Consider the following 13,485-nt stretch of genomic DNA (forward strand, 5'->3'; position numbering starts at 1 on the left):
TATTCAAGATTTTTGTCATAGCCATAGGATTAGTGTTAATGAAAAAAGGGAAGTAACAATTATAAATATAAGTCTAGGATGAAGGTTTCTACAAGTTGAACTGGTTTATATACGGAGATTTGCCTGCTGAACTGATTTGAGTTTTTGAAGTAAGTGTATGTAAGGAAGTTTATAATTGTTTAAATATCTTCTAAACGGTGCGAGTTAGGTAGGTATGTGTAATGAGGTAAGTTGCAGGATTTCCTATGTGTTGTCCAAATCTTTCATAATAATTATTTGTTAATATAATAATTTATTTATTTATAAATTTTATTAAACGAAATTTAAATCGTAAAATTTCTTTTCTGAGATAAAATATGTTTCTATCCGGGTTGTTTATATAATTTCATAAAGAAAACTATATCTTATAAGGAAATGTATAATGTATGTATATATGTATACATGTGTGTGTGCTTTCATATACCCTTAATTTTGTTTATATCTTGAGAATTAAGAATCGTAACCACAAACTATAATTATATTTTCGATATGATTTTTGATGGAGAATGTATTCATGTAAGGAAAAGATATCCATATAAGGACATCAACAAAATTTATCCTTGAAATAAGGATATGTATCAGGTGAACTGTTGAATAAATGTTTTGTCATGGATTTTGTTATATTGTCATTATGACTTTTATTCCTTATTCATATCCTTTCTATTATTATTAGTTTTGTTATTAACTTTTATATTTATTATTAAAATGGAACAAAAGTGAAAGTGTTTGATATACAAGAGTTTCTTAATTTCTGAAATTATATTTGACGATATAAAGAAATTGGTTGGTATTTTGTTATTTATATAATTATATGATTTTGTTTATTAATTGATAATAAAGATATTACAATGTACCGATAATTGTGTAATTGTGTAAATGTTTCGTTATAGTTTTCGTGCATTACGTGGGCGAGGGTTTATTTCCTACATTTGTTTTTATTCATTATTTACTATTTGTTGAGATTTTGTTGTTAATGTGGAAATGCTTATATAAGGATGCGATATTAAGCTCTATTTTCTTTACTGAACAGTCTGGAGAAGTGATTTCAGTATGTTCTGTTTTTTGTTAGTGAGGTTCTAGGGAAAATTTACTAGGAACATTAAGGCTGTAGTAGCGCCATAAGGTTGTGGTAAGGAGCGGCCATTTTGTATAAGCTTTTAAATAACTTTAAGCGGTATATTCTTTTATTATGTGTATATTAAAGGCCTGACGGTGCTGTCTTCTAACACAGTCAGTCATAAATAATTAAAAATTTTGAAAAAATTTACATTAGACATGACTAGAGATACTCTCGGCGCTGGGACGTGACAACTGTCACGTCAAGCGCGTAAAAACCCACTACAAAATTTCCAAAAACCAATAACTTTATATATATAATGATAATCATTATGTTAAAATTCATTTCAATATATACGAAATTATATTAAGGAAAAGACGCATCCCTGTGCGAAATGCACCCCTGGATGCGGAGTAGCCCCACCATGGGACCCGCTGGCGATCCCTACCTAAATCGCCGGGGCCCCACCGCCAGCGCCTCCCACGCAAGCGCCACCGTACATTGAGCTGCCGAATCGAAGGAGCTCAGTGCGCGAATTCAAACAGTTCACATCGAGTCTCCAGCCGGGAAGGTTCCTGGCTCGTGAACACATCCTCTCTTAGGATCGAATGCGAGATATTCAAGTTAACTCTCGACATATTAGTGTGCTTCGACATTCCTTTAAACTTAATAATTCATTTTAACTCTAAGACTAGTGCGGTAAGTTATTAATATTAATCTGTTCATTATACTATTATCAATTCATTTTTAATCTCAATTATACGTGAAGTGAAAATCAAACCGTGAGTGGTTATTAGCGAATCCCACCTACTCTATCCTAGCGAAACGAATAAAACGACTGAGGTCGCGAGGACAAGAAATCTTTCTATTCACAATAAATAAAAAGGGAGATTGAATAAAATATATTAGCTGGTTGAATCGATCTTCCGGATTGACGTTGCTACGTGCTCGACACGCCGACGCCTCGACGAGGAACTTCGACGAGTTATTTGTTCAAAATTATTAAATCAAAATTTGGAATAATTTAATAGCTATTGAAGTTTTGCATACTCGTGTACGCATTGAAGTGCGGCGTTCACTAAGACGCCCGCGAGGTGTAACATTTCAACGGGCGTGAGATAGTAGCATAATTAAACGCAAATTCAATTAAGAATTTTGTGGCTTCGTGTACGCACCAAGACGTGCGGCGCCCACCAAAACGCCCGCGAGCCATAACATCCGATAGATACGTTATCGCATAGCGTCACCCGATGCATTCCACAGCGCAGCATCATACTATTAGCGTTGAATAGAAGCACGCAAATAAAATATTCACCATGAATAATTCCAGAGAGATTTCTTTGCGATGCCTTTAAAACGCCGCCATCGCAAACAAGCTTTGAAAAGACTTTTCGACAAACTAAACGAACACTTGCCTCAACATTTGACAAATCTAATTGGTGTAGAATCAGTTTACGACAAACAGTACGAGCAGTATTTTGGTGGCAGTTTCTGGTCGCCTAAGCCGCCTCCAAAGTGGAAGTTGATTCCCATCATCTTCAGAACACCGAACTTGCCACCTCTACGGATGCTGGACAACGATTCCAGGAAGGACCGATATATGGCAATCAGAAGCGAGATTCTCTTCAACTACTATTAAAAAGGTATGAAAACTATCATTATTGCACGCTTGAATTTAGGAAATTACTCATGTGTAAAAAACAAGCTGAGCAGTCGCGAAAATCAAAAACATCACTCGCCGTGATCTACACACATCGCGTAAGCCTCTGTCACTGCGTCAGAGACCGAATTCGGGTACGGAATATTTAGAATTGCTACTGACAATAATGATGCGGGCCTCCTGTGCCATCAATGCAAAGTAAATTACGAACGAGCTCAACCCGAACAACAATTCTAATTAATATTACGGCATTTCATTCACGTCGGTAACAATCCGGGTTTGCGAAAGTGCGAGCATTGCCCAACCGAGCTAGCAATTTGTCGAGAACTAAATACTTGTGACGCATGTGCCGATGCCTTCATAGCTTTTACGAATCATTTACATGAAGAAGGTCAATCTTTTGAAGCCTTACCTGATCCTACTGTTACGTCCGTCATGATGTGACGTCGCAACGTATTTACTTCCGGGCGAAACTGGTTAGGTAATCGAACCGTGTTCGCGCCGGGCTGAATGGAGGATATCCTTACGCCAAAATTTTTCAAATCTGAGAACAACGGAAACCCCGAGCGGCAAGGATCTCAGTCGTTCGTTGCAATGAATAGTTTATTTAATAAGCAACATAGGACTTAAGTGATCAAAACCTAAGCGAAGAACTTTAATTGTTACTTGACTTTGTATTCAATTGGTGCAAGTTATTTAGAAAGAAACTCAGTCTTCTTGAAAAGATAAGTCGTGCGTCCCAACGCTTGTTTCAATATCTATAATTGTGGGATCTGGTAGTGATTCGAAAACCTGACCTTCTTCGCACAAGTGATTCAAGAAGGCCGTAAAAGCGTCTAGACACGTGTCGCAAATATTTAATTCTCGGCGAATGTAGACAGTTCAGTCGTGCAGTATTCATACGTTCGTATTGCAATATTTCTGCCGATATTAATATAATGTCTGAGAACTAGTCGAAAGTGTTGTTCCGGATGAGAACGGTTATATTTATTTTGCATTGGCTGCACAAAAGTCCAGCGTCGTTAAAGTCGTTGGCTTTAGTCCGAATATCCCGTAGCCGAATTCGGTGATACAACAGCAAAGGCTGACGCAATGCATATAAATTGCTCCGGGAGAAATTTCGAATTTACAGTGGCTCTATCTGTTCTTTACACATTTATTCGTTTTCTAAATTCGAATGCATGCATCAATAATATCTGTCCTATCTTTAATAGTAGTTGTAGAAAATCTCACTTCTGATTTCCATATATTTCTTGTTCCGTGGATCAGTGGCGAGCATCCGCAGCGGCGGCAACCTCGGAGTACGGAAGGTGATAGGGATCAGCTTCCACGTTGGAGGTGGCCTTGGCGACCAAAAGTTTCCGGAAAATAATTGTTCGTAACTTTCGTCATACACTGATTCTACACCAAGAAGATTTTGCAAATGGCATGGAAGCCTATTGTTTAGTTTCTCAAAAAGTTTTTTCAGTGACTGCTTTTGTTCTGATCGATGTCGTTTCATCGGCATTGTAAAGAGATTCTCCTGCAAGAGTCCATTGTATGATTTTAATTCGTGATTCTATTCAGCACATATAATATGCAAGTGCGCTGTGGAATGCGTCGAGTGGCAATGCGATAACGGTATCTATTAAATGTTGTCTCGCGGACGCTTTGGTGGGCGCCGCACGTCTTGGTGCGTACACGAGATCACAAAATCTTGAATTAATCTTGCATTTATTTTACGCAACTATTCCCGTATTCGTTGAAGTGTTGTACTTCGCGGGCGTGAATGCCGCACGTCTTGGTGCGTACACGAGTGTGCAAAATTTCAATTGTTTAAGAAAAATTTTGAATCTTGAATTTATATTTTAGAAGAAGCAGATCGCACAGTTCCTCTTCGAGATGCTGACACGTAACAGCATCAATTCCGTGGATCGATGTAGTGATCTGATATTTATTCATTCGATTTTATTTAATTAAACTCAGAAAATCTCTTTCCCTCGTGAACACTGTCTATTCGTGCGTTTCGTTGGGATAGGATGGGTGGGTTTCGCTAATATTCACGACACTATTTAATTTTCACTCGTATAATTGAAATTAAATTGAAATACAAGGATCTTACATTAATGCTTAAATTGATTTAAAATAATGACTTAACTGCACTAGTCTTATAACTAAAATTGAACAAAGGTTCTTACAATTAGAATTGGAAATAAGAAAGATCTCGGTTTAACACGCTAACGTGCCGAGAATTTAATTGAAATTGAATTGAAGTACTCGTATCCGAGCCTAAGCGGGGATATGTTCACGAGCTAGGAACCTTCCCGACTGGAGTCTCGCACTGAGTTCCTTCGTTTTCGGCGGCTCGAAGTGCGGCGGCGCTTGCGTGGAAGGCGCTGATGGTAGGGCCCCGGTGGTCGCACGGGGGATACCAGCGACTCTCGTGGTAGGGATGTTCTTCATCCAGGGACGCATCACATCTTTTAATTTTAAATATATTCTTATGTATACGCTGAAATAAATGGAATTGAATGTAATGATTAAAATTTGATATATAAATTTATTGGTTTTTTGGAAATTTTGTAGTGGGTTTTTACGTGCTTGACGTGACACCTCCCTCCTAATTTTAAAATGTGAGTCGATGGACTCACATTTTCCGCATTATAACTACTTATACTGACATCGCGTTCTTCTTATTTTTGTAACAGTATTTTCCTTAATTCTAAGATAGTTCATCGCTATCGGTTCACTTGTTCACTCATTGGTTCACTCGTTCCTAGTTGAATATTAATAGAATCTTCTACTGTGTGCTGCTGGATGGTATTCCGCAACAAATGTCTTTTCTTTACCACCACTATCCTCATCCTTTCGGGATTTGCCCAGAAATAGTATCAGGTTGGTTACTGATGACCATAATGCATCTAGCAGGCTCCATCCGTAGATCGAATGGATCGCGTATCCGTGAATCAAAGTATCTATTATCAGTTTTATTAATCTTCTGATAATAAATAATGCCAATACTTTGGCACTGGTGGATTCAAAAGTGATAAATCCATCCCAGAGGCGTTTGCCTGCGCTCTCTGCAATATGATCAAGAGCTTCTTCATCGAGAAGATTGATCATGGATATGCTTCCTCGGGGGAATGTCTTGTCCCATCGGTCTTCTAGCTATTATGTTTAACATGGAAGGTTTTTCCATGGGGAACATAATATGGTTCCGCAATCTATCGAGGTCTTCCGTTGTGTATATCCCGTTAGTGGTCAATGTATCTGGGCTCACACTTCCAAGCGGGTTTGGTCAACGATTGTATTACCGGTGGCGGCAATGATTCCACCATATTAGTGGTTGCTCTGACCATATTTCGTCTATTTTGAATAGGTTTGGTTCGTTGCAATCTTTAATCGTCGGTTTTCGTGAGTATTCGGGATCGAGGAAATATGAGCTGTTTTTATATGTTACTGGTAGCTCATTATAACATTCTTCCATGTGTCGTATTCGACACGGTACTGGGACACATTTAATAATGTAGATTATTTCACTGGCTGTAACTGCCGTCTATCCCGCGGATTTCATCCGAAATGCCATTTCATCTGGCACTATGCTTGATAATGATAAAGCGTTTTGTAATATTTGTTGTTCCATAGCGCATTTCTGCTCCATGATATCTCTGTAGAGCCTTGTTAGTTGAGTTTTGACGTGTTTTTCCACGTATACAAATTTCGAATTCACATATGTAAAAATGTCGAGATTATCCACCGATATTCGGGTTTTAGATTGGAAGGTTCTCCCTCTTTGAGTTTCAAATATTAATAATTTGGAGTGCTCTGTATTGTAGAGCTTATATCCGCATACGTTTATTTCTGTAGTTCGAGCTAATGCAAACGTCGTGTCATCCGTTGTTACGGTATATATATTTCAAGTGCTGTTTGATTATCTCGTGGAGACAACTTTATTGCTGTCCCTTCATACAGGATGTCATATCTGTTGACAACTATCGTATAATGGAATGGTCCAATAGATTTCGGTACCGTCGTAATCGTTACATCCTCCTTGGGATGCTGTGCATTGTGTTCCTGAGTTCAGCATAATTTTATCCGCTGTTCTTTTCAGTGGAGTTGTAAGTAAAGGTTCTCAGGGTAATTTTGACGGCGGCTTGGACTACTACGTCCTCCCAGGTGCCGTATCCGTCTGTGTATTGTGCTCCGGCGCATCCGTCGCTAAGCGATTCCAGCCAACGTAACACTATGGTGGTTGGTTGAATTAATGATGAGGCGATCGACAACGGCATTGCCTAATGCCACTGTTCCTGTTTCATGGGCTTCTTACAGTTATACGCTCCCATCTCTTTTACATATTGTTTCTTTCCTTCTGTTACGACCGATACGTGGGATGCATCCTGCAGTGATAGATGTTTCGGTCTATCTCGAGTTTACATTGGTAGGCATTGATTGTTTCGAACTCCGAAGTCTGGAGTAGTTGAATAAATATATCCGTCTTGATAGGTTTTATATGTTCCAAGTCACATTTCCTTATATCGAGAAGCGATAGTGTGGTTATGTTCAGTCCATTCCCTCCACATTTGTAGCCGGTCAGTGTGGCCGTGAGGGTTGGTAGGATGAGGATTGCTATTAGGGCCATGTTTTGGCTGTGGTGGTTGAATGCGTTCTGATCCCTTCAGGTTCGTCTTCAGTGATATCTTCTTCGATACCTGGTGAGGGTTCAATCAAGTGGAGGCTCCGACTCCCTTTCCTCTTTAACTTATCTATATGTACTATTTCTTTTGCCATGTTTGATCAATATTTTTACATTATTATTTTCTAATAATTGTATGATTTTGAACGGACTCGTATACTGGTCGGCGAGTTTATTTTTTATAGGTTCTTTTAACAAATATACGTTATCTCCTACTTTTAAATTACGTTCTTTCGATTTCCGATTGTAATAATACTTAGATTTATGTTTCGCTTTAATCAAGTTGTCGCGAGCTATGCTCTGTGCTTGCGAAATTTTGTCGTACAGGTTTTCTAAATAATTTGCATAACTCTCGTTTTGTACGTTGTCTAAATTATCTTTATCGATAAGTGTACGAGCTAGCTTTCCATAGACTAGTTCGTGGGGTGTAAAACGCGTTCCCTCATGTACACTGGTATTATAAGAGAAATTTGCTATTTTAAGACACTTCCCATTCATTGTTTGTATCCCATTCATTGTTTGTATTAACGAATTGTTTTAGATACTCCCATAGTACATGATGAGAGCGTTCTACAGATCCATTTGACTGTGGATGGTACGCTAGTAGTTTTGAACTGCTTGATTTTGAATTTTCGACTTATATTTTTCATCAGACTATTTAGAAAATGCGTATCCTGATCAGTCAGGATAGCCTTGGACGCTCCGTAAATGCAAATGAAATCGTGTGTCAAAGCGTCTGCCACATCGATAGCGCCTGGATTTTTTAGAGGGATAACCGTAGAATGTTTTGTGAATAGATCTTGTATTGTAAGTATATATTGATTTCCAGAATTTGTCACAGGTAACAGACTCATGATATCTATCGAAATTTTATCGAATGCCTTTTCAGGCATGTCCGTGAGGACCATAGGTTGACGCGGTTTTATTCGTACTAGTTTCTTTATCTGGCATTCGCGACAATTATTAATTTCGTCCTGCACGTCTCTTTTCATCTGTGGCCAGTAATATTTTTCTTTGATTCTCTCGTATGTTTTTGTGATGCCTTTATGCTTCCTATCGTGGATGCATAGTTTTCGACAATTATCTCGCGTCTTTGTTCGATTGGTGGTGTGCTAACTTTATGTGTGCATATTATAATTTTTGTTAATTTGTTCCAAAACGTATCTCTTAGTATTTTATGCGTAGTGTTCCACTGTATGTTTCCTATTGCTTCCTTGCTTATTGATATCGATTCTAGGTTTAGTTCGCGCGCGGCGTTGAGTAAAGATCCTATTGCAAGTTTTAAGTTATTGCGTTCAGTAATCTCGGATACTCCCTTCTCTATTATTAAGGGGGCTTTCACCTTTGTCGGCTTCAAAAAATCAATTTTTTTTGCTTATTTTTATTCCTACATATGTGTAGAATATTTCTGTAAAAGGATTTTTTAAAATTCGCAATATTAACGGAGCTACGAGCTGAAATACATAAGGGCGCACGGGCTATCCAAGCGCTCGCCAGCGCAGCAGCACTTGTAAACGCTATTCAGGTTACTATTCAGAGAAAATCGGTAGATGTTGATTTCTATCAGTCCAGAAGGAACCTTAGTGTTACCTTCTATATACTAAATAGTTTAGGAGCAGATAGAAAGCCGTTAGAACTGCTTGAACCTTGTTCTTTGTCGTGCATTGTCGTCAGTTGAATAAACGTGTTCTCAAAATGTTCCACGATAAGAAAACTTCTAAAACTAGTAGTACTCGACCTGGAAAAAAAGGAAAGAAACGGCGATTCTACGGGAATCAACATTCAAGTGAAAACGAAACGGAGTGTGCCAGTACATCGGCAAAAAAACTGCAAACATCTAGTGATCATGACGTGCGAGTGGATGTGCTGCAAAGTTATTGTATTATTAGTTTTTTATCGATTTTTCCCAAATTAACTGAAATACTGGAGTGCAAAATATGCAAAAAAGAAGTTCGTTTCAGTAAGGCTGGAGAAATGGGATTAGGATTTTAATTAGTCGTTGAGTGTAGCTGCAAAACAGAAAGCATTGAGTCTTGTTCTCTTATTAACAATCGATCGTTTGAAATTAATCGACGAATAGTGTTTGTGATGCGCATTTTGGGCATTGGCCTGAGTGGCTTAAATATATTTTGTGGTTTAATGGATTTATGCAATGGCTTTACTACGCGCATGTACTATACTGCTATGGATAACATTTACACCGCCGCGCAAGCTGTGCACGATCTTAGTTTGAAAAACGCCGCAAAAGAAGAAATCGATGAAAATACAAAAGCAGGTACGAACCGTTACATTTATCTGTATCTGGTGACGGTACATGGAGCAAAAGAGGTTTTTCGTCCTTATTTGGTGTTGTTACACTGATCGGAAAGTACACAAACAAGATAGTAGACGTTGTGGTTAAATCTAGCTTTTGTAAAGCATGTTCACTTCGAAAACATGACAATTCTATAGAAGATTTATTGTGGCAAGAGGAACACGCAGAACAGTGTACGATCAATCATTCAGGAAGCGCTGGAAAAATGGAAGTCGACGGCGTTATTGAAATGTTCCAACGTTCTCAAAATTTACACGGCGTTATGTACGAAAATTATATAGGTGATGGGGACAGCAAAACTTTCAAAAGTTTAATCAATGAAAACCCATATGAAGACAAATTATTGGTTAAGAAAAAAGAATGCATTGCACACGTTCAAAAACGTATGGGGAGTAGATTGAGAAATGCCAAAAAATCGCACAAAGGTATTGGTGGAAAGGGAGCAGGAAAATTAACGGAAAAATTAATTAAAGACCTCACTATTTACTATGGATTAGCAATACGACGAAATACAGAGTCTTTGCTCGACATGAAAAATGCAATATGGGCGACATATTATCATAAAATATCAACCGATGAAGAGCCCATGCATTCTCATTGTCCTCCAGGATCAAATTCTTGGTACAGCTGGCGCGTCGCAGAAGCTAACAGTACGTTTCAAAATTATCATCATGATCCACCGTCTTTTCTGGTGCAAAAATTATATCTGTCGCAGCATTTTTGGCAACCTGTACGTTCAATGACGGATTTAAAAGTTTATTGCTAATAATGAACATATTGGGAATCCGTATTGGACTAATAGCAAAGCTATGTGCCGACGAAAAGGACAGACAACGCGTGAGGCAGGCAAATCGTCGCACGTCAAATTCTTCACAAGAAGCCAGAACAGCTCGGCGATTGGAGAAACTGGCAGAAAACGATTTCTTTGAAGAAGCAGAGGGACTATTATATGGACCTGGTATTGCAGATTAACCGTAAGTGCGCTGAAATTTGTGTTATATATGAAAAAAGTCAAACTAAAACTTTAAACTCGTTTTTCTCGAAACCATGTTTTTCGAGCTGGCGTCCGTGATAACTAAGAAACTAATAAAGATAATCAAATGTAGTTTTTTTTTCTTAATCCTAACACTTTTGCGCATGGCGTGAACCAGGATTAAGTTTTTACAACAAAAATTCGATTTGTTATAGACAAAAATGTAACAGATTTTTCGGACAAAAATTTAAATTTTTTTTTAAACTGCCGTATTTTTTATAAATTTCATGCAATTGGCTTCATTCTGGTTCATGCCATAACGAGACTCATATAATTAATAAAAATCGTTGGATTTTTTATTTCAGATTATTTGGAGAGGCTGAATCACGGACGCCATGGAGGCGTGTTTTTCCGATGACCCCTATTTCAATCACCATTTGGAGGAATTAAAACGCATTTTTTTATAAATAAAAAATATTTTTTTTGTCGTGTAAATGTTAAACAATTTCTTAAAAAAAACCGCATATCTCTATGTATAACAGATTTTCTTTAAAAAATTCGTAAAAATAGGCTAATTTTATGGCCGGCAAAGGTGAAAGCCCCCTTAAAGTAATAGAAAATAAAAAACGGTACATTATTGTATTAACCTTTCCTATCTCAACGTTTTTTATTTCGGGTATTAAATTGTGTCTGGCTAAATCTTGCACTCTCTGATCTATCGGTTCTCCCTGGTTCATTATGAAAATTGCTACATTGTCTCTTCGTTGAGTTAGATGACTGTTAATTTCTGTTAAAAATTCTTTGTGGGGTTGTACCATTATATTTGCGCTTTCGAATAATGATTCGTTATCTGAACTATTGCTATCATCGTCAGAGAAATTACGCATCTCGGATCGTGAGTCATCGCTGTCGACGTCGTCATTACTTATCGCTGTTTTGTCTTTCGCGCTTCCTTTGTTCGGTTTATCTGCCGCTCGAGCGTGATATAGTGACTCGTCGGAATCATCGTCGGATGTGGAATTTGATTTTTCTCGTTGTTTCAATGGTAATGTCTGGATTACTGAATTTCTGGAAAGGGCATCTGCATTTACATTGCTCTTCCCGGCTTTGTATATTACCTCGTATTCGTATTCTGCTAATTTAAATCGCCATCGTGCCAATTTAGAGGTTGGATCTTTTACTGAATTTAACCATGTTAGAGGCTTATGATCGGTCACTAAGATGAATTTCCTCCCATATACGTATGGGCGAAAGTAATTCACGCTATATACTATGGCTAGTAGTTCCTTCTCGATTGTCGAGTAATTTTGTTCGTGTTTTTGGCTGTGTTAAGTGTTCGAGACGTGTATGCTATTGGCAAGTTTTTTCCTATTGTTCCCTGACTTAATATGCCTGCTATGGCATAATTAGATACGTCTGTAGTGATTATAAACGGTCGCGTAAAGTCTGGATATTGGAGTAATGGTTTCGTACATAATGGGTTTTTTAATGAGATAAAAGCTTGCTGTTGATCTTCCTCCCAAATAAAATTGCTCTCTTTTTTTAAAAGTGCCGTCAGCGGCCTCGTGATTTTAGAAAAGTCGAGTATAAATTTTCGGTAATATCCGGCTAAGCCGAGAAATTGCTTGATATTTTTCTGATTCTTTGGAGCTGGGAAGGCTTGTGTGACGTCAGGAGAGCCGCCGGGTATATTTTCTTTTTCCTTCTTTTATTTCACTTGCGCAGTAGCGCCTCCACAGTAAATTACCGTGTCGATCCTCGAGTGGTAATGGTCGGCTCTCCAGTCAACGCGCGATACGACGCGCCGTTATATACATATATATCCCCTATGTATTAGACATAAGCCATTAAATAAACGAACTCTTAGTTTAGCTATACTCGTAAGATTATTAAAATAATTGTTAATACCATAACCAAATAACCATAAATGCTAAGTGTACCAATAATAATAAGTACTACCTTCTGTTAAATAACTATCGCGACTATTATATTATAACCCCATTGTACTTACACTATAACACCTAATTATAATACCGACCTTCGATTCTAACTATCGCTACCATTAGACTAAAAGCTAATTTTAATTAATAGTTAATGCGTCAATTGCAATTACTTTATAATTACAATATATATTGGCGACACCTTTACTCTACCTTACCAACGCTCTGTAATACCACCTACATTACAAACATTCCGAATCACCAATATCCTACGACGCCACCTACAATCACCAATAAACCACTGCACTAATATTACCATCACTGTTTTACCGTCACTCTATTACCGTATTACCGTCACTGTATTACTATTGCTGTATTATCATTACTGTCCCTCCGTTGCGACACCGCGTCACGTGCGCTGGCGTACCCACGCCATGTTGCGCGACAGCGCCGCCGCAAGCACGCGCTACAGCGCGTGGCCATACTCGAACACTCTCGTGTGCGTCGTCAAGGAGTTAGCATTGCGAGCGTCTCACTTCTATTTCTAGTACGCAGTTCAATTTCTAGTGCGTAGTCCTATTTCTAGTTCCTAGTTTTATCTCTAGTTCGTAGTTAGTTCAATCTCCAATTTGTATTTCATTTCGATTCCTAGTTTTAAATAAATAATCTCAATCGTTTATTTTGTATTATTGAATAATATTTCGTGAGTGTAACCTTGAGTTAGATGTTTAAATATATTGCTACTATAATTGAATTTCCATGTGTTCATTCTTTCGTATATATCGTTACCGCATCGGTTAGTGAAAGTGTTCGCGAGGTAGTGAGGTTTC

The 13,485-nt window shown here is 38.0% G+C and overlaps 1 protein-coding gene and 1 pseudogene across 2 annotated transcripts in view; one reads left to right on the top strand and one right to left on the bottom strand.

Annotated features, from left to right (window-relative positions):
• Positions 1-515: 515 nt before the first annotated feature.
• Positions 516-13,485, bottom strand: part of LOC105434197 (thioredoxin domain-containing protein 11) — a 69,169-nt gene continuing 56,199 nt past the window's right edge. The window contains exon 10 of the mRNA XM_089080061.1: positions 516-5,247. Within this exon, the coding sequence (XP_088936187.1) occupies positions 5,025-5,247 (223 nt within the window). The 3' untranslated portion in view covers positions 516-5,024. The remainder of the gene's footprint in view (positions 5,248-13,485) is intronic.
• LOC148936047 (uncharacterized) lies at positions 9,091-11,317 on the top strand (annotated as a pseudogene). Its single transcript, XR_016139953.1, has 2 exons — positions 9,091-10,720; positions 11,081-11,317. The product of XR_016139953.1 is annotated as an uncharacterized LOC148936047 (transcript).

This window comes from Pogonomyrmex barbatus, unplaced genomic scaffold (genome assembly GCF_055798465.1).
Source record: "Pogonomyrmex barbatus isolate J1 unplaced genomic scaffold, ASM5579846v1 scaffold3, whole genome shotgun sequence".
NCBI classification, from domain to species: Eukaryota; Metazoa; Arthropoda; class Insecta; order Hymenoptera; family Formicidae; genus Pogonomyrmex; species Pogonomyrmex barbatus.